This window comes from Cetorhinus maximus, unplaced genomic scaffold (assembly GCF_964194155.1).
Source record: "Cetorhinus maximus unplaced genomic scaffold, sCetMax3.hap1.1 HAP1_SCAFFOLD_770, whole genome shotgun sequence".
In the NCBI taxonomy this organism is placed as follows: domain Eukaryota; kingdom Metazoa; phylum Chordata; class Chondrichthyes; order Lamniformes; family Cetorhinidae; genus Cetorhinus; species Cetorhinus maximus.
This window is the reverse complement of record NW_027596712.1, coordinates 75,417-98,713: the sequence shown is the minus strand read 5'-3', so window position 1 is coordinate 98,713 and position 23,297 is coordinate 75,417. Positions and strand designations below refer to the sequence as shown.

Here is a 23,297-nt window from a genome sequence, read left to right as displayed (position 1 = left end):
TGTATGTTTTTAATTGGGCAGTTGTTTCTTCCCAATCTATCTGATGTTCCCCATTATTCAGATATTTGAAGAATGCTCCCCAGTTACTGTACTGGAAGTTCCTGTGTCCAATTCCATTTGAACAGGGCTACCATTCACTTTCACTGTTACATAGATTGGTTCTGTTCTTCCAACCTTCAAGTTTTACAATGAATAAATACCTGGATCTGTTGCTTCAGGCTCTTCTACATTGTAGATCTCACTGATTTTATTCTTTGTTTAAAATTCTGCTTGACTCTTTCCTTACACTGTCTCATTATCTGACCCTTTTTATGACAATAAAAACATTCTTTTTTTTAAATGCCAATCATTAAGATTGTTTGTTTCCACCTCTATTGATATTACTCCTTGTCTTCGCTGCTGAGTTGTTTTTTCCCTCATTTTCCTGCTAGCGGAGGCTGTTTCCCAGTGCAGTCTCAGTGCAGTCTTGCATTTTCGCGCTCTTTTTAGCTGGGACTTCCTGTCCGATGTGGAGGACATCGCCATTTTACACTCCCTGTATGGCTCTCGAATCTCTAACTGCACTTTCCATTGGCAGCGCAATCTCTCGCACCTTCTTAAAATCCAAACTTGTTTCTGATAACAATCACTTCCGAATCCGAACTTCTACATACAATTACTGTGCGAGGTACAGTGCCAACTCCACTCATTCACACTAAACACTAAACAATCTCTAAGCATGTTGTTTAAGGATGTACCAAACTAACAATGTTCTGTTAATTGCTTCAAACTTGCCACATAGTTTGTAACTGTCTCCCCTGGGGCTCTAATTCTAGAATTAAACTTGAATCTTTGCATCGTTACTGAGGGCTTTGGTTGGTAATGGCCCTTCACCAGGTCCACTAATACATCCAAATTTCTCCAGTCTGGGGCACTGGGTGCCATCAAACTTCGAATCAAACCATAAATCTTATTCCCGCACGTACTTAAGAGGATCACCCACCTCTTCTCTTCCCCTGTAATCTCGTTTGCTTGGAAAAAGTACTACTGCTACTGACTACTGACGACAGAGGTAGCCCGCGCTACTCTGCTATTGGATACTAAGATCATGTGATCTTCCATTATAACATTCTTCTTAAAGGTATATTACACACCAGATTGCCAGAGTCATGGTTCATATCCCACTGCACTGACAGAGCTGACACTGTAGTGCAGGACTGAGGGAGCGCCGCACTGTCGGAGGGTCAGTGCTGAGGGAGAGCTGCACTGTCGCAGGGTCAGTGCTGAGGGAGAGCTGCACTGTCGCAGGGTCAGTACTGAGGGAGTGCTACACTGTGTGAGGGTCAGTACTGAGGGAGTGCTGCACTGTCGCAGGGTCAGGACTGAGGGAGTGCTGCACTGTCGCAGGGTCAGGACTGAGGGAGTGCTGCACTGTGTGAGGGTCAGGACTGAGGGAGTGCTGCACTGTCAGAGGGTCAGTACTGAGGGAGTGCCGCGCTGTCGCAGGGTCAGGACTGAGGGAGCGCTGCACTGTCAGAGGGTCAGTACTGAGGGAGCGCCGCACTGTCGCAGGGTCAGCGCTGAGGGAGAGCCGCACTGTCGCAGGGTCAGCGCTGAGGGAGCGCCGCGCTGTCGCAGGGTCAGCGCTGAGGGAGAGCCGCACTGTCGCAGGGTCAGCGCTGAGGGAGCGCCGCGCTGTCGCAGGGTCAGCGCTGAGGGAGAGCCGCACTGTCGCAGGGTCAGCGCTGAGGGAGAGCCGCACTGTCGCAGGGTCAGCGCTGAGGGAGAGCCGCACTGTCGCAGGGTCAGCGCTGAGGGAGCGCCGCGCTGTCGCAGGGTCAGCGCTGAGGGAGAGCCGCACTGTCGGAGGGTCAGTACTGAGTTAGTGCTGCACTGTCAGAGGGTCAGTACTGAGGGAGTGCTGCACTGTCAGAGGGTCAGTACTGAGGGAGTGCTGCACTGTCAGAGGGTCAGTACTGAAGGAGTGCTGCACTGTCGGAGGGTCAGTACTGAGGGAGTGCTGCACTGTCGGAGGGTCAGTACTGAGGGAGTGCCGCACTGTCAGAGGGTCAGTACTGAGGGAGTGTGGGGCGGGCGGGAGCGAGGGCGACGGGCACAGGGAGGGCGGTAGTGGCCACATTGAGAGACTCTTTGTGCCATGATGTCGGGCCAGCAGATCCTGGTGATGGTTTCTCGCTGAATTTTAATGAGCTGCGGTAATACCTGCTCGTTTGCAGTTCCTTTGATGCCAGTCTGCTTGGACAGGTTTTCATGAACAAATTCTGAATGGAGAGTGATTGAAACTCCCGTAGCAATCAGTTACAGAGTCTGGCAACAGGACACACTGAAGTGCTAAGCTGTCTGACCTTATAGATATTTTCAAATTTACTGACAATTAAATAAAACTCACAATAGTAACACAGACAGTGCAGAGATCAGAATGACACCTCTCACCTTTACTTCTCATCGCCTCCCCTGGGAGACAGGTGCTGTGCTTTGTACATTGCCCGCAGCCATCATCAGTGATGTTATCGCAGTGAAAGCCTTCCAAGCAGTCACAGACAGTGTCACCTGTAAGTGTACACTCTTTGAGTGGAAACATCCCTGTATCAGACCAGAGAACAACAGATTCTTGTTAACATTTTGGGGTTGGTGTTAACTTCTTGTAGTTGTCAATAACAGCTTCAGATTTGGTTTTGTGGATTTGCTGCCTCTTTAACAGAGTCTTATCATCATGGGAGTGTGGAAGGGAGGGCTGAGGTCCCTGTCTTTTTCAGGCAGTCATCCACAGGACTCCAGAGGCTGGGAATCCTGTGACAAGTAATTCACCTCCTGACCCACCAAGGCCTGTCCACAAGGCACAAGTCAGGAGTGTGATGGAATATTCCCCACTTGCCTGGGTGAGTGCAGTTCCCACAACACTCAAGAAGCTTGACACCATCCAGGACAAAGCAGCCCGCTTGATTGGCACCACATCCACAAACATTCACTCCCTCCACCACCAATGCACAGTGGCAGCATCTACAAGATGCGCTGCAGGAATTCACTAAGGCTCCTTGGACAGCACCTTCCAAACCCACGACCACTACCACCTAGAAGGACAAGGGCAGCAGACACATGGGAACCACCAGCTCCCAAGTTCCCCTCCAAGCCACTCACTGCCCTGAATGTTCCTTCACTGTCGCTGAGTCAAAATCCTGGAACTCCCTCCCTAACAGCACTGTGGGTGTACCTACACCACATGGACTGCAGCGGCTCAAGAAGGCAGCTCACCACCACCTTCTTGAGGGGCAATTAGGGATGGGTAATAAATGCTGGGCCCGGCCAGCAACACCCACATCCCAGGAAATAATAAAAAAGGTTGACATTTTAAGAAACAATTATTCAACATTGTTCATCCTTACCCCACAATCCCTGATACATGCAATACAACTCAAAAACCACTGATACACCAGCATACACACCAGAACTCAGTGACTGCACCCTCTACCAAGAGCATAACTCCTCTAATGTATAAACTTCAATATGTTTGGATATTGTGTTCCATGGACTTTGTACCTAGTATTCAATTTCGCTCTCAAGTACAGCTCGTGTTGTAGTCAGGTCTGTGCACAGTTAAAGAACGGGCATAGAATCATGGAATGGTCACAGCGTAGAATGAGGCCATTTGGCCCATTGTGTCCATTTCGGCTCTCTGCAAGAACAACTCAGCTAATTCCACTTCCCTGTCCTTTCCCGATAGCCCGTCAATTTCTTTCTCTTCAGGAGCTTCTGAAATTCCATTTTGAAAGCTACAATTGAATCTGCCTCCACCACACTCAGGCAGTGCATTCCAGATCCTAACCACTCGATTGACCCTGTCTCCACCACACTCTCAGGCAGTGCATTCCAGTCCCTAACCACTCGATTGACCCTGTCTCCCCCACACTCTCAGGCAGTGCATTCCAGTCCCTAACCACTCGATTGACCCTGTCTCCCTCACACTCCCAGGCAGTGCATTCCAGATCCTAACCACTCGATTGACCCTGTCTCCATCACACTCTCAGGCAGTACATTCCAGATCCTAACCACTCGATTGATCCTGTCTCCCCCACACTCTCAGGCAGTGCATTCCAGATCCTAACCACTCGATTGATCCTGTCTCCCCCACACTCTCAGGCAATGCTTTCCAGATCCTAACCACTCGATTGACCCTGTCTCCCCCACACTCTCAGGCAATGCTTTCCAGATCCTGACCACTCGATTGACCCTGTCTCCACCACAATCTGAGGCAGTGCATTCCAGGTCCTAACTATTCGCTGAGTGAGAAAGGTTTCTCATGTTGTCTCTGGTTCTTTTGCCAATCACTTTAAATCAGTGTCCCCTGGTTCTCGATCCTTCTGTTGATGGGAACAGTTTCTCCCTATCTACTCTGTTTAGACTACTCATGATTTTGAGTACCTCCATCAAATCTCCTCTCAACCTTCTCTTGAAGTAGAACAGCCCCAGCTTCTCCAGTCAATCCACGTAACTGAAGTTCCTCATCCCTGGAACCATTCTTGCAAATCTTTTCTGCACCCTTTCTAATACCTTCACATCCTTCCTAAAGTGCAGTGCCCAGGACTGGCCACAATACTCCAGTTGAGGTTGAACAAGTGTTTTATACAGGTTTAACATAACCTCCTTGCTTTTATACTCAATACCCCTATTGATAAAGCCCAGGTTTGTTATCCCTTATTAATCACTTTCTCAACCTGTCCTGCCACCTTCGCTGCTTTGTGCAGATATACCCCCAGGTCCTCCTGCCTACCAAGATGTATTGCGTCATGCTTCTCTGCATTAAATCTCATCCGTCACTTGTCCACCCATTCCACCAACCTGTCTATGTCCTCTTGAAATCTATCACTATCCTCCTCACAGTTCACAATACTTCCAAGCTTAGTGTCATCTGCAAACTTTGAAATTGTGCCCTGTGCACCCAAGTCTAAGTCATTAATGTGTATCAAGAAAAGCATTGGTGTGGCCCCTAGGAAACCCCACCGTATACCTTCCTCCAATCTGAGAAACAATTGTTCACCGTGACTCTATATTTCCTCTTACTCTGCCAACTTCATATCCATGCTGCCACTGTCCCTTTTATTCCATGGGCTTCAGCTTGGCTGGAAAGCCTATCATGTGGCACTTTATCAAACACCTTTTGCAAGTTCATATACACCACATCAACTACATTAGTCACATCAGCTCTCTCTGTTAACTCACCAAAAACCCCAATCAAGTTCACTCAACACAATTTGTCCTTAACAAATCTGTGCTGGCTTTTCTTAATTAACCTACATTTCCCCATATTTTGATTTTGTCCCAGATTATCATTTCTAAAAGCTTCCACATCAACGAGGTTGAACTGAGTGGCCTGTAGTTGCTGGGCTTATCCTTACAGCCTGTTTTGAGCAAGGGTGTAACATTTGCAATTCTCCAGTGCTCTGGCACTGCCCCTGTATCTAAGGGGGATTGGAAGATTATGGTCAGGCCTTTGCAATTTCCACCTTTATTTCCCTCAGTATCCTCGGATGCATCTGATCCGGTGCTGGTGACTTATTAACTTAAGTACAGACAGCCTCTCTTCTTGATCGATTTTTAGTCCAACCAATGTCTCAACTACCTCCTCTACAATTTGGGCAGCATCTTCTTTCTTGGAAAAGTCAGCTGCAAAGTATTCATTTAATGCCTCAGCTATGCCCCTTGCTTCCATTTGTAAATCTCCTAATTGGCCATCCCTCCTCTTTCTACTGTTTTCTATTTATATGCCTATAGAAGATTGGGGATTCCCTTTTATATTAGCTGCCAGTCTCTTCTCATACTCTATCTTATTCTCTATCTCTTTCATCATCCAGGGAGCTATGGATTTGTTTGTCCTACCTTTCTACCTTGTGGGAATGTACCATGACTGTACCTGAACCAACTCCTCTTTAAAGGCAGCCCATTGTTCCATTATAGCTTTGCCTGCCAGTCTTTGCTTTCAATTTACTTGGGACAGATCCGTTCTCACCCCACTGAAATTGGCCCTCCCCTGTTAATTATTTTTACACTGGATTTCTGCTTGTCCTTTTCCACTCTCTAACTAAACTTTATGATGCTATGATCACTGTCCCCCAAATGTTCCTCTACTGACACTTGATCTACTTGTCCCACCTCATTCTCCAGAACTAGATCCAGCAAGGTCTCCTGCCTTGTTGGGCCAGAAACGGATTGATCCAGAAAATTCTTCTGAACACACTTTAGAAACACTTCCCCCATCTCTGCCCTGTTTAATCACTCACCTTCTCCACAAAGCTTACATGTCTTACACTTCTCATCTCCGTTGTAACTGTCTTGGTAGGATTTGTTAGTACATGGGTGGCACTGTGTGCCACTATTTGGAGTGCAATGTTCCCCAACGCGTAGACCTAGAACAGGAAACAAGAGTGAGAGAGCCAACTGTTAAAACCCCAACAAAAAAGCAATGCATTTGAACATATGAATTAGGAGCAGGATTAGGCCACTTGGCCCCTCGAGCCTGCTCCGCCATTCAATAAGATCATGGCTGATCTAATTGTAACCCCAGCTTCACTTTCCTGCCTAACCCCCAATAACCTTTCACCCCCTTGCTTATCAAGAATCTATCTAGCTCTGCCTTAAAAATATTCAAAGATTCTGCTTCCACCGCCTTTTCAGGAAGAGAGTTCCAAAGATTCACAACCCTCAGAGAAAAAAATTCTCATCTCTGTCTCATATCGGAAACCCCTTATTTTTAAACAGTGACCCCTAGTTCTAGATTCTCCCACAAGAGGAAACATCCTCTCCACATCCACCCTGTCAAGACCCCGCAGGATCTTATATGTTTCAATCAAGCCTAACCTGTCCAACCTTTCCTCATAAAACAACCCACCCATTCCTGGTATTAGCCTGGTAAACCTTCTCTGAACTGCTTCTAACGCATTTACATGTTTCTTCAAATAAGGAGACCAGTATTGTACACAGTACTCCAGATGTGGTCTCACTGGTGCTCTGTACAACTGAAGCATAACCTCTCTATTTTTGTAATCAATTCCCCGCACAATAAATGATAACCATTCTATTAGCTTTTCTAATTATCCGCTGTACCTGCAGACTAACCTTTTGTGATTCATGCACTAGGACACCCAGATCCCTCTGCATCTCAGAGCTCTGCAATCTCTCACCACCTAGATAATAAGCTTCTTTTTTATTCTTCCTGCCAAAATGGACAATTTCACATTTTCCCACATTAAACTCCATTTGCCAGATCTTTGCCCACTCACTTAACCTATCCATGTCACTTTGTAGCCTCCTTACATCCTCTTCACAATTTACTTTCCTCCCTATCTTTGTGTCATCAGCAAATTTAACAACCATACCATCCATCGCTTCATCCAAGTCATTTATATAAATTGTAAAGAGTTGAGTTCCCAGCACTGATCCCTGTGGCACAGCACTTGTTACATCCTGCCAAGCAGGAAATGACCCATTTATGCCAACTCTGCTTCCTGTTAGCTATCCAATCTTCTATCCACGCCAATATGTTACCCCCTACACCATGAGCTTTTATTTTCTGCAATAACTTTTCATGTGGCACCTTATCGAATGCCTTCTGGAAATCTAATTACAGTGCATCCACCCTTTATCCACAGCACGTGACTCCTTCAAAGAACTCCAATAAATTGGTTAAACATGGGGCAGGATTTTGAGGTCATCGGGTGGGTGGGCCCGGGAGCACCCCGCGATCGGCCCCTGGGTGGGTGGGCTCGGGGGCGCCCTGCGATTGGCCCCTGGGTGGGTGGGCCCGGGGGCACCCCGCGATCGGCCCCTGGGTGGGTGGGCCCGGGGGCGCCCCGCGATCGGCCCCTGGGTGGGTGGGCTCGGGGGCGCCCCGCGATTGGCCCCTGGGTGGGTGGGCCCGGGGGCACCCCGCGATCGGTCCCTGGGTGGGTGGGCCCGGGAGCACCCCGCGATCGGCCCCTGACCACGATTTCACACTGGCATGCCAATTAAGGCCCGCCCAGCGTGAAACACGGCTTGTCAGTGATCGGGGAGGACCGAGTGGGGGGGGGCAGGGGTCTGATGGCCGCCGGGTCCAATAGCGACACAGCGGCTGGTTGAAAAAGAGCCCAGGCAGCCCCTGGAAGGCTGCCAAGGAAGAACGCCTCCTCTGCGTTGTCAATGTTGTAATGCCACTGGACGCGGCAGGCTGGAGGGCAAGTTGGGTGGGCACTCAGCTCCCGCTTTTCGGATGAGAAGGCATGGGAGGAGGTGGCAGCTGAGGTCAGCAGCCGTGTCGTGGTGCGGCGCTCCTGGGTGCTGTGCCGGAAGCGCTTCGATAACCTGCTGCACTCAGGAAGGGTGAGTACCATGGTGGCATGGGTCAGTGTGCAGAAGTGTTAAGGTGTGGCTGTCCCCCCATGGACCTCAGTCTGAGTGCCAGCTGTCAATGACGGCAGGGCTGGCCAAGGGGGTGAGCCCTGGCTGTTTGGACTGAGTGTCTTGCGACTCGAGGGCCACGACTCGGATGTGCCCTGCGAGGTGCTCCTCAGCTGGGGTTGGCCAGGCTGCAATGGTGCTGCAGGTAGAGAGTGGACTAATCAATGCTCCTCTGTCCTTTCAGGAGAAGACGAGCCATAACCAAGCAGAGAGGGCACGTACAGGCTGAGGCCCATCCAACCTGCTGCTGCTCACCAGCTTTGAGCAGGACACCCTGGAGCTGGAGAGCCGGCACACTCCCCATGCAACCGGGCGTGGAGAGGCGGGGGTGTCAGACGAAGGTAAGAGCCCAGTGCACAGAGGTGAGAGTTTCAGATTGTGCAACCATTCTAGTGGAGTCTCTTCATTGATGGGAGCCTCGAACCTGGAGTCCCCATTGATCATTGGAAGACGATGGCGCCATGATGCAGATCCCCATTGTCTCACCAGGGTGCCTGGCATGCACAGTGACAGTGTGAGGACTTTAACTAATGACATGTTCTTCTTCTCCCTTTTATGTTCACCAACAGGCGTTCACTCTCCGGACCCCGAAGGACCACCCCCTGACACCGGAGGACCACTGGGCGTCATTTTCACCTGTGTCACACCCGCTCTCTGAAGCGGGCACCAGCGCAGACAGCAGCACCTCAGTGGGCATTAGATTGGCAGATAGTATCTTGGTGCAGGCTGGTGAGGGCACTTCACACTCGCTTGAGGTGCAGGTGGAGGCAGAGTGTGCCCGGGGTGCCGGCAGTCAGAGGCATCATCAGCTGCTTCATCAATGACCTTCCTTCCATCATAAGGTCAGAAGTGGGGATGTTCGCTGATGATTGAACAATGTTCAGCACCATTCGCGACTCCTCAGATGCTGAAGCAGCCCATGTCCAAATGCAGCAAGACCTGGACAATATCCAGGATTGGGCTGACAAGTGGCAAGTAACATTCACACCACACAAGTGCCAGGCAATGACCATCTCCAACAAGAGAATATCCAACCCTTGATGTTCAATGGCATTACCATCACTGAATCCCCCACTATCAACATCCTGGGAGTTACCATTGACCAGAAACTGAACTGGACTAGCCATATAAATACTGTGGCTACAAGAGCAGGTCAGAGGCTGGGAATCCTGTGGTGAGTAACTCGTCTCCTGACTCCCCAAAGCCTGTCCAACATCTACAAGGTACAGGTCAAGAGTGTGATGGAATACTCTCCACTTGCCTGGATGAGTGCAGCTCCAACAACACTCAAGAAGCTCAACACCATCCAGGACAAAGCAGCCCACTTGATTGGCACCCCATCCACAAACATTCACTCCCTCCACCACCGACACACAGTAGCAGCAGTGTGTACCATCTACAAGATGCACTGCAGCAACTCACCAAGGCTCCTTAAACAGCACCTTCCAAACCCACGACCACTACCATCTAGAAGGACAAGGGCAGCAGATACATGGGAACACCACCACCTGGAAGTTCCCTTTCAAGTCACTCACCATCCTGACTTGGAAATATATCTCCGTTCCTTCACTGTCGCTGGGTCACAATCCTGGAACTCCCTCCCTAACAGCACTGTGGATGTACCTACACCACATGGACTGCAGCGGTTCAAGAAGGCAGCTCACCACCACCTTCTCAAGGGCAGCTAGGGATGGGCAGTAAATGCTGGCCCAGCCAATGAAGCCCACATCCCGTGAATGAATTAAAAGAAAACCAGGACGATGTGCCTCTGGAGTCATCCATTAGGTGGCAGATGCTGGATGTCCAGTGAGGTGTGTGGGAGGATCAGTCGGAGATCCATGAGGGTCTGCGTGCCATGGTCTCCGTTGTGGAGGAGTTCATGCAGAGTATGAGCGCTGCGTTGACCCTCATGGCCGAGCGCATTGCCTCCTCCATGGAGAGAGTGGCGACTCTCATGGAGAGGCAGCTCCAGGAACAGAATCAGGGGTTCCTGGGGATGTGCTCGGACCTGCAGCCCTCACACAGGCACTGACCTCAGCTGGTCAGTGCCAGTGTGAGAGATGGATGAGGCACCCAGTATCCCAGCGAGGTGTCCGTCCATCAATGGTGAGCAGGGGGGTCCAGAGCGACCTCACATTGGCACACAAACTGCTCGTCATCTCCACGGGCTCCTCTCAGGGCACTCCGGACGAGGGCAGCAGCTCCTCTGCCCCTCCGCCAGAGACCATGGCATCTGATGAGGCTGCGATGAGTGGGGAGATGCCAGCCATGGCACTGGCCGCTCCGTCCCAGGCGGGGCCAGCACAGGCTCCACTGGCCAGAGGACGACCACCAAGGTCATCAAGGCCAACAGGACACAGTCAGCAGCTGTCTCCAATGCCGGTGCCAGCGAGAGGGGGGGGCACCAAGATGTAGCACTCGCAAACTTAAGTTTAAGGCACCTTGAGCACAAGAGGGGCAGTTCACGGGTGGTTCTATGTTCGTTATGTTTGCTTTATCTATACTGGTCTGGGAATGAAGACCAGAGGAGTTGATGTAAATAGTTCGGAATTGTCAAAATGAGATAAATGTTGTTTTTGTCGTAATGGCCTGAGTATGTTTCACCTTTTTATTTCGGTGCAGGGTACGCCAGTCTGTAATGCTGGACCTGAGTGGCTCTGAACTTTATTGCACAGACACTGAGTGGACTTTGGGTTCAAATGACAGGGGCATTTCAGATACCCGGGATGGAGGCAGCAGCCCTGATGTGAGGTTGAAGCTGATCTTTGGCAGCCTAGCTGAAGGATCAAGGTGTTGGATCAAGGTGTCCCTGGTATCCCTGCCTCCCTGGAGGTTACCGAGGTCTGCCTCCACACCCTCAGTGTTCTCCTCACCGAGCTCCTCTTCTGACTACGGGACTCATCCTCTGTGGCCTGTGGAGCTGCCTGAAGATCCTCTCCCTCCAGTGGGTCCCCCCTTGCCAGTGCCAGATTGTGGAGAGTGCAGCATGAAACCACTATCAGTGATACCCGCTCTGGGGAGTATTGTAGTGCTCCCTCTGAACAGCCCAGGCATCGGAAGCGCATCTTCAGAAGACCCATGGTCCTCTCTATCACTGCCCTTCTGGAGCCGTGACTCCTGTTATATCGCTGCTCTGCCTCTGTTCTTGGATGGCGGAGAGGCGTCATGAGCCAACTCTTCAATGGATAGCCCTTGTCACCCAGCAGCCATCCATCCAGCCGGGCTGGAGCACTGAAGAGCCCCGGCACCTGGGAGTGTCTGAGGATGTAGGTGTCGTGGGAGCTGCCTGGGTACCTTGCACAGACTTGCACAATCTGCATCCTGTGATCACACACTATCTGCACGTTCATGGAGTGGAATCCCTTCCTGTTAACAAAGGCACCGGGCTCACCCGCTGGCGCCTTGATGGCCACATGTGTACAGTCTATAGCACCCTGGATGCGGGGGAAGCCAGCAATCGCTGCAAGGCCTCTGGCTCCCTCAGCCTGGCTGGCCTTGTCCGTATGGTAAAGAATAAAGGTCAGTACCCGCCTGAACAGAGCTCCTGTCACTAGCTTGACACAACTGTGGACAGCTGATTGGGAGACTTCACACTTGCAACCCTTGGAAAGAGCCGGAGGTATAGAAGCTGAGGGCCACTGTGACCTTCAGAGCCACTGGCATGGGGTGTCCACCCACACAGTCGGAGCTGATCTCAGGGCCAATCACCTGACAGATGGAGGTCACTGTCTCCCTGGAGAGACGGAGCCTCCTTCAGCATTGCACCTCGGACATATTGAGGTAGCTGCATCGCTGCCTGTAAACCCTGGCAGCAGGATAGTGGCGTCTTCTGCGGCCCCTTCTGCCTTGGACTTCCCACTGGCCCTGCGCCCCTTGTGCCTGCGCCTCTCCTCCCACAGGTCCCTCCCCTGGAGGCTGAATAGGGACACCCGGCCTCCTCTCCCTTCTGCCCCTCTCTTCCTCCTCAGATGAGGTGCCACCAGAGGAGACCCCAATCCCCATTCCCAGGGTAAGGGAAGGCTGTCTGATACCAGGAAGGATCCACACAGTCTGAGTCCTCTGGGGGCCTGGCAGACAGCAATGAGTCCTGAAATGAAGCCGGGAAATGCTAAGACTGAAGCCCTGAACAGAGATGAAGCTGCCAAGTACCAATAAGTCACCAGCAACAAACTATCTCCTAAACTCCTCACTGCTCACACTGGCAATGCTGCTGACCCTGTTTATCCTGCCCGTGGGTGCGATTTTTGAAAATGTCGGCTGGCCACCTGCCCGTTCTGCCCGTGCGATGAGCGCGAGTGCATGATGATGTTGGGACGCTCACCCAACGTCATCACGGGCTATTTTACACCTGATCGGGTTGTAAAATTCCGCCCATGACTTCCCTTTTACAAAACCATGTTGACTCTGCCTGATTACCTTGAATTTTTCTAAGTGCCCTTTTATAACATCTTTAATAATAGCTTCTAACATTTTCCCTATGACAGATGTTAAACTAACTGGCCTGTAGTTTCCTGCTTTCTGTCTCCCTTTTTGAATAAAGGAATTATATTTACTATTTTCCAATCTAATGGAACCTTCCCTGAATCTAGGGAATTTTGGAAAATTAAAACCAACACATCAACTATCTCACTAGTCACTTCTATTAAGACCTTAGGATGAAGTCCACCTGGACCTGGGGATTTGTCAGCCCACAGCCCCAACAATTTTCTCAGTACCACTTCCCTGGTGATTGTAATTTTCCCGGGTTCCTCCCTCCCTCCCATTTCCTGATTTACAACTCTTTTCAGCATGTTACTTGTATCCTGTATAGTAAATAACAATGCAAAATATCCGTTTAATTCATCTCCCATCTCCCTACTTTCCATTATCAATTCCCCAGATGCATTTTCTATAGGACCAACGCTCACTTTGTTAACTCTTACTTATTTAAATATCTTTAGAAACTCTTACTATTCGTTTTTATGTTACTAGCTAGCTTTCTCGCATTTTTCCCTCCTTATTGATCGCTCGGACACATGCTTTATTTGTGAATCTCTGGCAGAATGAAGAAATGCCAAGTGACCTTAGAGACGCCACAATGATCACAATCTTCAAGAAAGGAAACAAGTTCAACTACAGCAATTACAGAGGTATCTGTTCCCAATTGGCAAAGTCCAAGCCATGTTACTTTTTAACCGTCTCTCACCAATTGCAGAGGAGGTTCTTCCAGAGTCCCAGTGTGGTTTCCAACCCACCAGAGGAACAACAAATATGATCCTCACGGCACACCAACTTCAGGAAAGTGCAGAAAGCAGAACATCTCTTTGTCCATGGCTTCCTTCAATCTCTTTGACTTGATGAATGGAACTGCCCTTTGGAAGGTGCTACAGTGATGTGGATGCCCAGTTAAGTTCACAAACATCATCCATCTGCTACATGACAATATGCAAACAGCAGTAATATGCAATGGCTCCATTACAGACCCTTTCCCTGTCAAAACAGGTGTTAAACAGGTGTGTGTCATTGCACCAACACTATTCTCAATCTTTCTTGCAGCAATGCTACAGCTTACTACTGACAGACTTCCCCCATAATTTATTGCACTGATGGTAAACTCTTCAACCTCAACCAGCTGAAGACCAAAACCAAGATAACAACCACTTCTGTGATAGAACTACAGTATGCTAACACAAGTTAGTGCTCACTCTGACAAAGAACCAGACCAAATTGTTGCCGTATTCACCTAAGCCCGAGAGAGTATGGGACTTGCCCTGAACACTAGGAAGTCCAACATCCTCTACCAATCCATTCTAAATGTATTAAATCCAATGCCTTCAACTGAGCTTCATGGTGAAATGTTGGAAAATTACCCTCACTCCTTGGAAGCAGTCTATCCCAAAAAGCTGAAATTGATGAAGAGGTACACCACCGAATGTGAATCCAATGTGCTAACTCAGCCTATGTGTAAATTACATACTTAAGTTTTTGAGAATCGTGATATCAGACCTGACACTAAACTCTAAGTCAATCAGGCAGTGGTTCTCTCCATGCTTCTCAACTATGTTGAAGCTTGGACAATGTAGCGAAGCCTTATCAAGGCCCTGGAACAACATCATCAACACTGTCTTAGAAGGATCTTGCAAATCAAAGGGGAGATCAAAAGAACAAACATGAGTATCCTTCAAGATACAGGTATGCCAAGTATAGAGGCCCTGGTAAACTCACATCAGCTGAGATGGATAGAACATGTTGTTAGAATGACCACCTCAAGCCTGCCCAACCAAGTGCTCTACACAGAAGGCCCAGTTTCAGGAAGCCCGATCACATAGCAGCCAAAGGGAACATTTCAAAGACAATCTCAATGTCTTCGTGCAGGTCTGCTCTACGAACATCAACACATGGGAAAGCATTTGTCCCAAATGGCAACTCATCATCAAAAATAGCATCAAGACCTTCCAATCAACAAGAGCAGTCACTGAGAGAGAACGGTGAGAGAGACGGAGTCAAGTCAACAATCCACCACCACCTCTCCCAGCCGGCAATCGATGACCTCACTGAGGGAGGGCCTGTAAGGCTAAGACAGGGATCATAAACCGTCAGCGAATCCACAGCGAACACTGACTTCTCACTTACACCCACCAACCATGTGGAAAAAACATCTGCGACAAGAGGGATTGCGAATGGTGAACAACCACTTCCATCCAGAGGTCAGAAAGGTGAATCACTCCCCTCACTCCTGTCAGTATATACTGGCTCTGGAATACATACTTACCAGGTTTACACTTTGGGCAGCAGAAGCCTTGATGCTCATATTCCTTTTCATCACATGCACTGTGATAGATGAAATGCAAAGCACAGATTGGAACCTGGATAAATAAACGAAGAGCAAGGAGTAACATTTCGGCAGTTAGATTTTCACGCTGAAATGACAAGAGCAGCATGATCACAAAGGGAGGGGGAATGATGCAATGAACCAGAAAATAACCAGGCCACTGGGGTGTCTGCTGAGTCTGAGTGGAGAAAAAAGATCCTGTAATATTCCACTCTCCCCATCACTCCTGACATCCTTTAATATCCCACCCAGTCTAATCCCACTCTCCCCCTCACTCCCGACATCCTTTAATATCCCACCTAGACTGATCCCAATCCCCTCACCACTTAACATCCCATCCAGTCGAATCCCACTCTCCCCCTCACTCCCGACATCCTTTAATATCCCACCCAGTCTAATCCCACTCTCCCTGTCTCCCCACACCCTTTAATATCCCACCCAGTCTAATCGCACTCTCCCCCTCACTCTCCACACCCTTCAATATTCCACCCAGGCTAAACCCACTCTCCCCATCACTCCCCGCACACTTCAATATCCCACACAGTCTAATCCCACTCTCCCCCTCACTCCCCACACCCTTTAATATCCCACCCAGTCTAATCTCACGCACCCCCTCACTCCCCACACCCTTTAATATCCTACCCAGTCAAATCCCATTCTCCACACCATTTAGTATCCCACCCTGTCTAATTGCACTCTCCTGCCCACACCATTCAATATTCCACCCAAGCTAATCCCACTCACCCTTTAATATCCCACCCTGTCTAATCCCACTCACCTCACTCCCTACACCCTTTAATATCCCAACCAGACTAATGCCACTCTCCCCCTCACTCCCCACACCCTTTAATATCCCACCCAATCTAATCCCACTCTCCCACCTCACTCCCCACAACCTTCAATATCCCACCGAGTCTAATCCCACTCTCCTCCTCACTCCCCGCAACCTTCAATGTTCCACCCAGGCTAATCCCACTCTCCCTTTAATACCCCAACCTGTCAAATCCCACTCTCCTCCCTCCCTGTACACTTTAACAGCCCAACCAGACTAACGCCACTGGTGCCGCTCACTCTCACGCCCTTTAATATCCCAACCAGTCTAATCTCACTCTCACACCCTTCAATATCCCACCCAGTCTAATCCCACTCTCCCTTTAATACCTGACCCTGTCGAATCCCACTCTCCTCACTCCCTATACCCATTAATATCCCAACCAGACAAATACCATTGGTCCCCCTCACTCACACACCCTTTAATATCCCAACCAGACTGACGCCACTGGTCCCGCTCACTCTCACGCTCTTTAATATCCCAACCAGTCTAATCCCGCTCTCCCTTTAATATCCCACCCAGTATAATCCCGCTCTCCCTTTAATATCCCACCCAGTCTAATCCCGCTCTCCCTTTAATATCCCACCCAGTCAAATCCCACTCTCGCCTCACCCTTTAATATCCCACTGTCTAATCCCCCTCTCCCCACACACTTTAATATCCCACCCAGTCTAATCCCACTCTCCCTTTAATATCCCACGCAGTCTAATCCCACTCTCCCCACACCCTTTAACATCCTTCCCAGACTAATCCCATTCCCCCCATCCTTTAATATCCCACCCAGTCTAATCTCACTCTCCTCACTCCCCACAGCCTTTAATATCCCAACCAGTCTAATCCCATTCTCCCCCTCACTCCCCACACCCTTCAATATTCCACCCAGGCTAATCCCACTCTCCCTTTAATACCCCAAACTGTCGAATCTCACTCTCCTCACTCCCTATACACTTTAATATCCCAACCAGACTAATGCCACTCGTCCCACTCACTCTCAAACCCTTTATTATCACACCCAGTGAAATCCCACTCTCACGCCCTTTAATATCCCACCCAGTCTCATCTCACTCTCCCTTTAATATCCCACGCAGCCTTATCCCACTCTCCCCTCACCCTTTAATATCCCATTTTCTAATCCCTCTCTCCCCACTCCCTTTAATATCTCACCCAGTAAAATTCCACTCTCCCCCTCACTCCCCACACCCTTTAATATCCCACCCAGTCTAATCCCATTCTCCCCCTCACTCCCCGCTCGCTTTAATATCCCACCCAGTCTAATCCCACTCTCCCCCTCACTCCCCACACCCTTTAATATCCCACCCAGTCTAATCCCACTCTCCCTCTCACTCCCCACACCCTTTAATATCCCACCCAGTCTAATCCCACTCTCCCCCTCACTCCCCGCTCCCTTTAATATCCCACCCAGTCTAATCCCACTCACTCCCTCACTCCCCACACCCTTTAATATCCCACACAGTCTAATCCCACTCTCCCCCTCACTCCCCACACCCTTTAATATCCCACCCAGTCTAATCCCACTCTCCCCCTCACTCCCCACACCCTTTAATAACCCACCCAGTCTAATCCCACTCTTCACTCTTATATTCCACCCTGTCAAATCACACACTCCCCTCACTCCCCACAACCTGTAATATCCCACCCAGTCTAAACCTAGTCTACACCCATTTATATCCCACCCAATCTAATCCCCCTCACTCCCCGCACTCCTTAACATCGCACCCAGTGTAATCCAACTCTCTTCACTCGCTGGACGTTTTAATATCCCACCCAGTATAAACCCACTCCCCCCACCATTTATTATCCCACCCAGTCTAATCCCACTCTCCTCACTCCCTATATCCTTTAATATCCCAACCAGACTATCGCCACTGGTCCCGCTCACTCTCTCACCCTTTAATATCCCACCCAGTCTAATCCCACTCTCCCCCTCACTCCCCACACCCTTTAATATCCCACCCAGTCTAATCCCACTCTACCCCTCACTTCCCACACCCTTTAATATCCCACCCAGTCGAATCTCACTCTCACACCCTTTAATATCCCAACCAGACTAATGCCACTGGTCCCCCTAATTCTCACGCCCTTTAATATCCTAACCAGACTAATGCCACTGGTCCCCCTCACTCTCACGACCTTTAATATCCCACCCAGTCTAATCTCACTCTCACGCCCTTTAATATCCCACCCAGTCTAATCTCACTCTCACACCCTTTAATATCACACCCAGTCTAATCTCACTCTCACACCCTGTAATATCTCACCCAGTCTAATACCACTCTCCCTTTAATATCCCACCCAGTCTAATCTCACTCTCCTTTTAATATCCCACCCAGTCTAATCCCGCTCCCCCTTTAATATTCCACCCAGTCTAATCGCACTCTTGCCCCTCACTCCCCACACCCTTCAATATTCCTCCCAGGCTAATCCCACTCTCCCTTTAATACCCGACCCTGTCGAATCCCACTCTCCTCACTCCCTATACCCATTAATATCCCAACCAGACAAATACCATTGGTCCCCCTCACTCACACACCCTTTAATATCCCAACCAGACTAACGCCACTGGTCCCGCTCACTCTCACGCCCTTTAATATCGCAACCAGTCTAATCTCACTCTCACGCACTTTAATATCACACCCAGTCTAATCCCACTCTCCCTTTAATATCCCACCCAGTCTAATCCCACTCTCGCCTCACCCCTTAATATCCCACCGTCTAATGCCCCTCTCCCCACACCCTTTAATGTCCCATCCAGTCTAAACCGACTCTCCTCACTCCCCACACCCTTTAACATCCCACCCAGTCTAATTCCACTCACTCCACACAACCTTCAATATCCCACACAATCTAGTTGCAATCTCCCACTCTACCCACACACTTTAATAACCCACACCATCTAATCCCACTCTTCACTCTTATATATTCCAGCCAGGCTAATCCCATTCTCCCTTTAATACCCCACCCAGTCTAATCCCACTCTCCTGACTCCCCGCAGCCTTTAATATCCCACCCAGTCTAATCCCACTCTCCCCCTCACTCCCGCCATCCTTTAATATCCCACCCAGTCTAATCCCACTCTCCCGCTCACTACCCAGATCTTTTAATATCCCACCCAGTCTAAACCCACTCTCCCCCTCATTCCCCACACCCTTTTATATCCCACCCAATCTAATCCCCCTCACTACCCGCACTCCTTAATATCCCACCCAGTATAAACCCACTCCCCTCACCATTTATTATCTCACCCAGTCTAATCCCACTCTCCCCCTCACTCCCCACAGCCTTTAATATTCCACCCAGTCTAATCCCACTCTCCCCCTCACTCCCCACACCCTTTAATATCCCACCCAGTCTAATCTCACGCTCCCCCTCACTCCCCACACCCTTTAATATCCTACCCAGTCTAATCCCACTCTCCCCCTCACTCCCCACACCCTTTAATATCCTACCCAGTCGAATCTCACTCTCACACCCTTTAATATCAACAACCAGACTAATGCCACTGGTCCCCCTAATTCTCACGTCCTTAAATAGCTCAACCAGACTAATGCCACTGGTCCCGCTCACTCTCACGACCTTTAATATCCCACCCAGTCTAATCTCACTCTCACACCCTGTAATATCTCACCCAGTCTAATACCACTCTCCCTTTAATATCCCACCCAGTCTAATCTCACTCTCCCTTTAATATCCCAACCAGACTATCGCCACTGGTCCCGCTCACTCTCTCACCCTTTAATATCCCACCCAGTATAATCCCACTCTCCCCCTCACTCCCCACACCCTTTAATATCCTACCCAGTCTAATCCCACTCTCCCTTTCACTCCCCCTCACTCCCCACACCCTTTAATATCCTACCCAGTCGAATCTCACTCTCATACCCTTTAATATCCCAACCAGACTAATGCCACTGGTCCCCCTAATTCTCACGTCCTTTAATAGCTCAACCAGACTAATGCCACTGGTCCCGCTCACTCTCACGACCTTTAATATCCCACCCAGTCTAATCTCACTCTCACACCCTTTAATATCCCAACCAGACTAATGCCACTGGTCCCCCTAATTCTCACGTCCTTTAATAGCTCAACCAGACTAATGCCACTGGTCCCGCTCACTCTCACAACCTTTAATATCTCACCCAGTCTAATCTCACTCTCCCTTTAATATCCCGCCCAGTCTAATCTCGCTCTCCTTTTAATATCCCACCCAGTCTAATCGCACTCTTGCCCCTCACTCCCCGCACCCTTCAATATTCCTCCCAGGCTAATCCCACTCTCCCTTTAATACCCGACCCTGTCGAAACCCACTCTCCTCACTCCCTACACCCATTAATATCCCAACCAGACAAATACCATTGGTCCCCCTCACTCACACACCCTTTAATATCCCACCCAGTCTAATCTCACTCTCACGCCCTTTAATATCCCAACCAGTCTAATCTCACTCTCACTCCCTTTAATATCCCGCCCAGTCTAATCCCACTCTCGCCTCACCGTTTAATATCCCACCGTCTAATGCCCCTCTCCCCACACCCTTTCATGTCCCACCCAGTCTAAACCAACTCTCCTCACTCCCCATAACCTTTAATATCCCACCCAGTCTAATTCCACTCACTCCCCACAACCTTCAATATCCCACACAATCTAGTTGCAATCTCCCACTCTACCCACACATTTTAATAACCCAGACCATCTAATCCCACTCTTCACTCTTTTATATCCCACCCAGTCTAATCCCACTCTCCCCCCTCACTCCCCACATCCTTTCATATCCCACCCAGTCTAATCCCACTCTCCCCCTCACTCCCCACACCCTTTAATATCCCACCCAGTCTAATCCCACTCTCCCCCTCACTCCCCGCACCCTTTAATATCCCACCCAGTCTAATCCCACTCTCCCCCTCACTCCCCACACCCTTTAATAACCCACCCAGTCTAATCCCACTCTCTCCCTCACTCCCCACACCCTTTAATATCCCTCCCAGTCTAATCCCACTCTCCCCCTCACTCCCCGCACCCTTTAATATCCCACCCAGTCTAATCCCACTCTCCTGCTCACTCCCCACATCCATTAATATCCCACCCAGTCTAATCCCACTCTCCCCCTCACTCCCCGCACCCTTTAATATCCCACCCAGTCTAATCCCACTCTCCTGCTCACTCCCCACATCCATTAATATCCCACCCAGTCTAATCCCACTCTCCCCCTCACTCCCCACAACCTTTAATATCCCACCCAGTCTAATCCCACTCTCCTGCTCACTCCCCACATCCATTAATATCCCACCCAGTCTAATCCCACTCTCCCCCTCACTCCCCACATCCTTTAATATCCCACCCAGTCTAAACCCATTCTCCCCTTCACTCCCCGCACCCTTTAATATTCCACCCAGTCTAATCCCACTCTCCCCCTCACTCCCCGCACCCTTTAATATTCCACCCAGTCTAATCCCACTCTCCCCCTCACTCCCCGCACCCTTTAATATCCCACCCCGTCTAATCTCACTCTCCCCCTCACTCCCTATACCCTTTAATATCCCAACCAAACTATCGCCACTGGTCCCGCTCACTCTCTCACCCTTTAATATCCCACCCAGTATAATCCCACTCTCCCCCTCACTCCCCACACCCTTTAATATCCCACCCAGTCTAATCTCACGCTCCCACTCACCCCCCACACCCTTTAATATCCTCCCCAGTCGAATCTCACTCTCACACCCTTTAATATCCCAACCAGACCAATGCCACTGGTCCCCCTAATTCTCACGCCCTTTAATATCCCACCCAGTCTAATACCACTCTCCCTTTAATATCCCACCCAGTCTCATCCCGCTCTTCCTTTAATATCCCACCCAGTCTAATCCCATTCCCCACACCCTTTAATATCCCACCCAGTCTAATCGCACTCTTGCCCCTCACTCCCCACACCCTTCAATATTCCTCCCAGGCTAATCCCACTCTCCCTGTAAAACCCGACCCTGTCGAATCCCACTCTCCTCACTCCCTATACACATTAATATCCCAACCAGACAAATACCATTGGTCCCCCTCACTCACACACCCTTTAATATCCCAACCAGACTAACGCCACTGGTCCCGCTCACTCTCACGCCCTTTAATATCCCAACCAGTCTAATCTCACTCTCACTCCCTTTAATATCCCACCCAGTCTAATCCCACTCTCGCCTCGCCCTTTAATATCCCACCGTCTAATGCCCCTCTCCCCACACCCTTTCATGTCCCACCCAGTCTAAACCAACTCTCCTCACTCCCCACACCCTTTAACATCCCACGCAGTCTAATGCCAACTCTCCCCCTCACTCCCCACACCCTTTAATATCCCACCCAGTCTAATTCCACTCACTCCCCACAACCTTCAATATCCCAGACAATCTAGTTGCAATCTCCCACTCTACCCACACACGTTAATAACCCACACCATCTAATCCCACTCTTCACTCTTTAAATCCCACCCAGTCTAATCCCACTCTCCCCCTCACTCCCCACACCCTTTAATATCCCACCCAGTCTAATCCCACTCTCCCCCTCAGTCCCCGCACACTTTAATATCCCACCCAGTCTAATCCCACTCTCCCCCTCACTCCCCACATCCTTTCATATCCCACCCAGTCTAAACCTAGTCTACACTCTTCAATATCCCACCCAATCTAATCCCCCTCACTCCCCGCACTCCTTAACATCGCACCCAGTGTAATCCAACTCTCTTCACTCACTGGACATTTTAATATCCCACCCAGTATAAACCCACTCCCCTCACCATTTATTATCCCACCTAGTCCAATCCCACTCTCCCCCTCACTCCCCGCACCCTTTAATATCCTACACAGTCTAATCCCACTCTCCCCCTCACTCCCCACATCCTTTAATATCCCACCCAGTATAAACCCACTCCCCTCACCATTCATTATCCCACCCAGTCTAATCCCACTCTCCCCCTCACTCCCCACACCCTTTAATATTCCACCCAGGCTAATACCACTCTCCCATTAATACACCACCCAGTCTAATCCCACTCTCCTCACTCCCTTCACCATTTCATATCCCAACCAGACTGACGCCACTGGTCCCGCTCACTCTCTCACCCTTTAATATCCTACCCAGTTTAATTCCACTCTCCCCCTCACTCCCCACACCCGTTAATATCCCACCCAGTCTAATCTCACGCTCCCCCTCACTCACCACACC

The 23,297-nt window shown here is 49.8% G+C and overlaps 1 protein-coding gene across 1 annotated transcript in view; it reads right to left on the bottom strand.

Moving 5' to 3' along the window:
• Positions 1-15,308, bottom strand: part of LOC144674723 (tumor necrosis factor receptor superfamily member 5-like) — a 33,935-nt gene extending 18,627 nt beyond the window's left edge. The window contains exons 1-3 of the mRNA XM_078535944.1: positions 15,182-15,308; positions 6,276-6,401; positions 2,434-2,583 (exon numbers count right to left, since the gene is read on the bottom strand). Of these exons, the coding sequence (XP_078392070.1) occupies positions 2,434-2,583; positions 6,276-6,401; positions 15,182-15,308 (403 nt within the window). The remainder of the gene's footprint in view (positions 1-2,433; positions 2,584-6,275; positions 6,402-15,181) is intronic.
• Between the last annotated feature and the right edge of the window lie 7,989 nt (positions 15,309-23,297).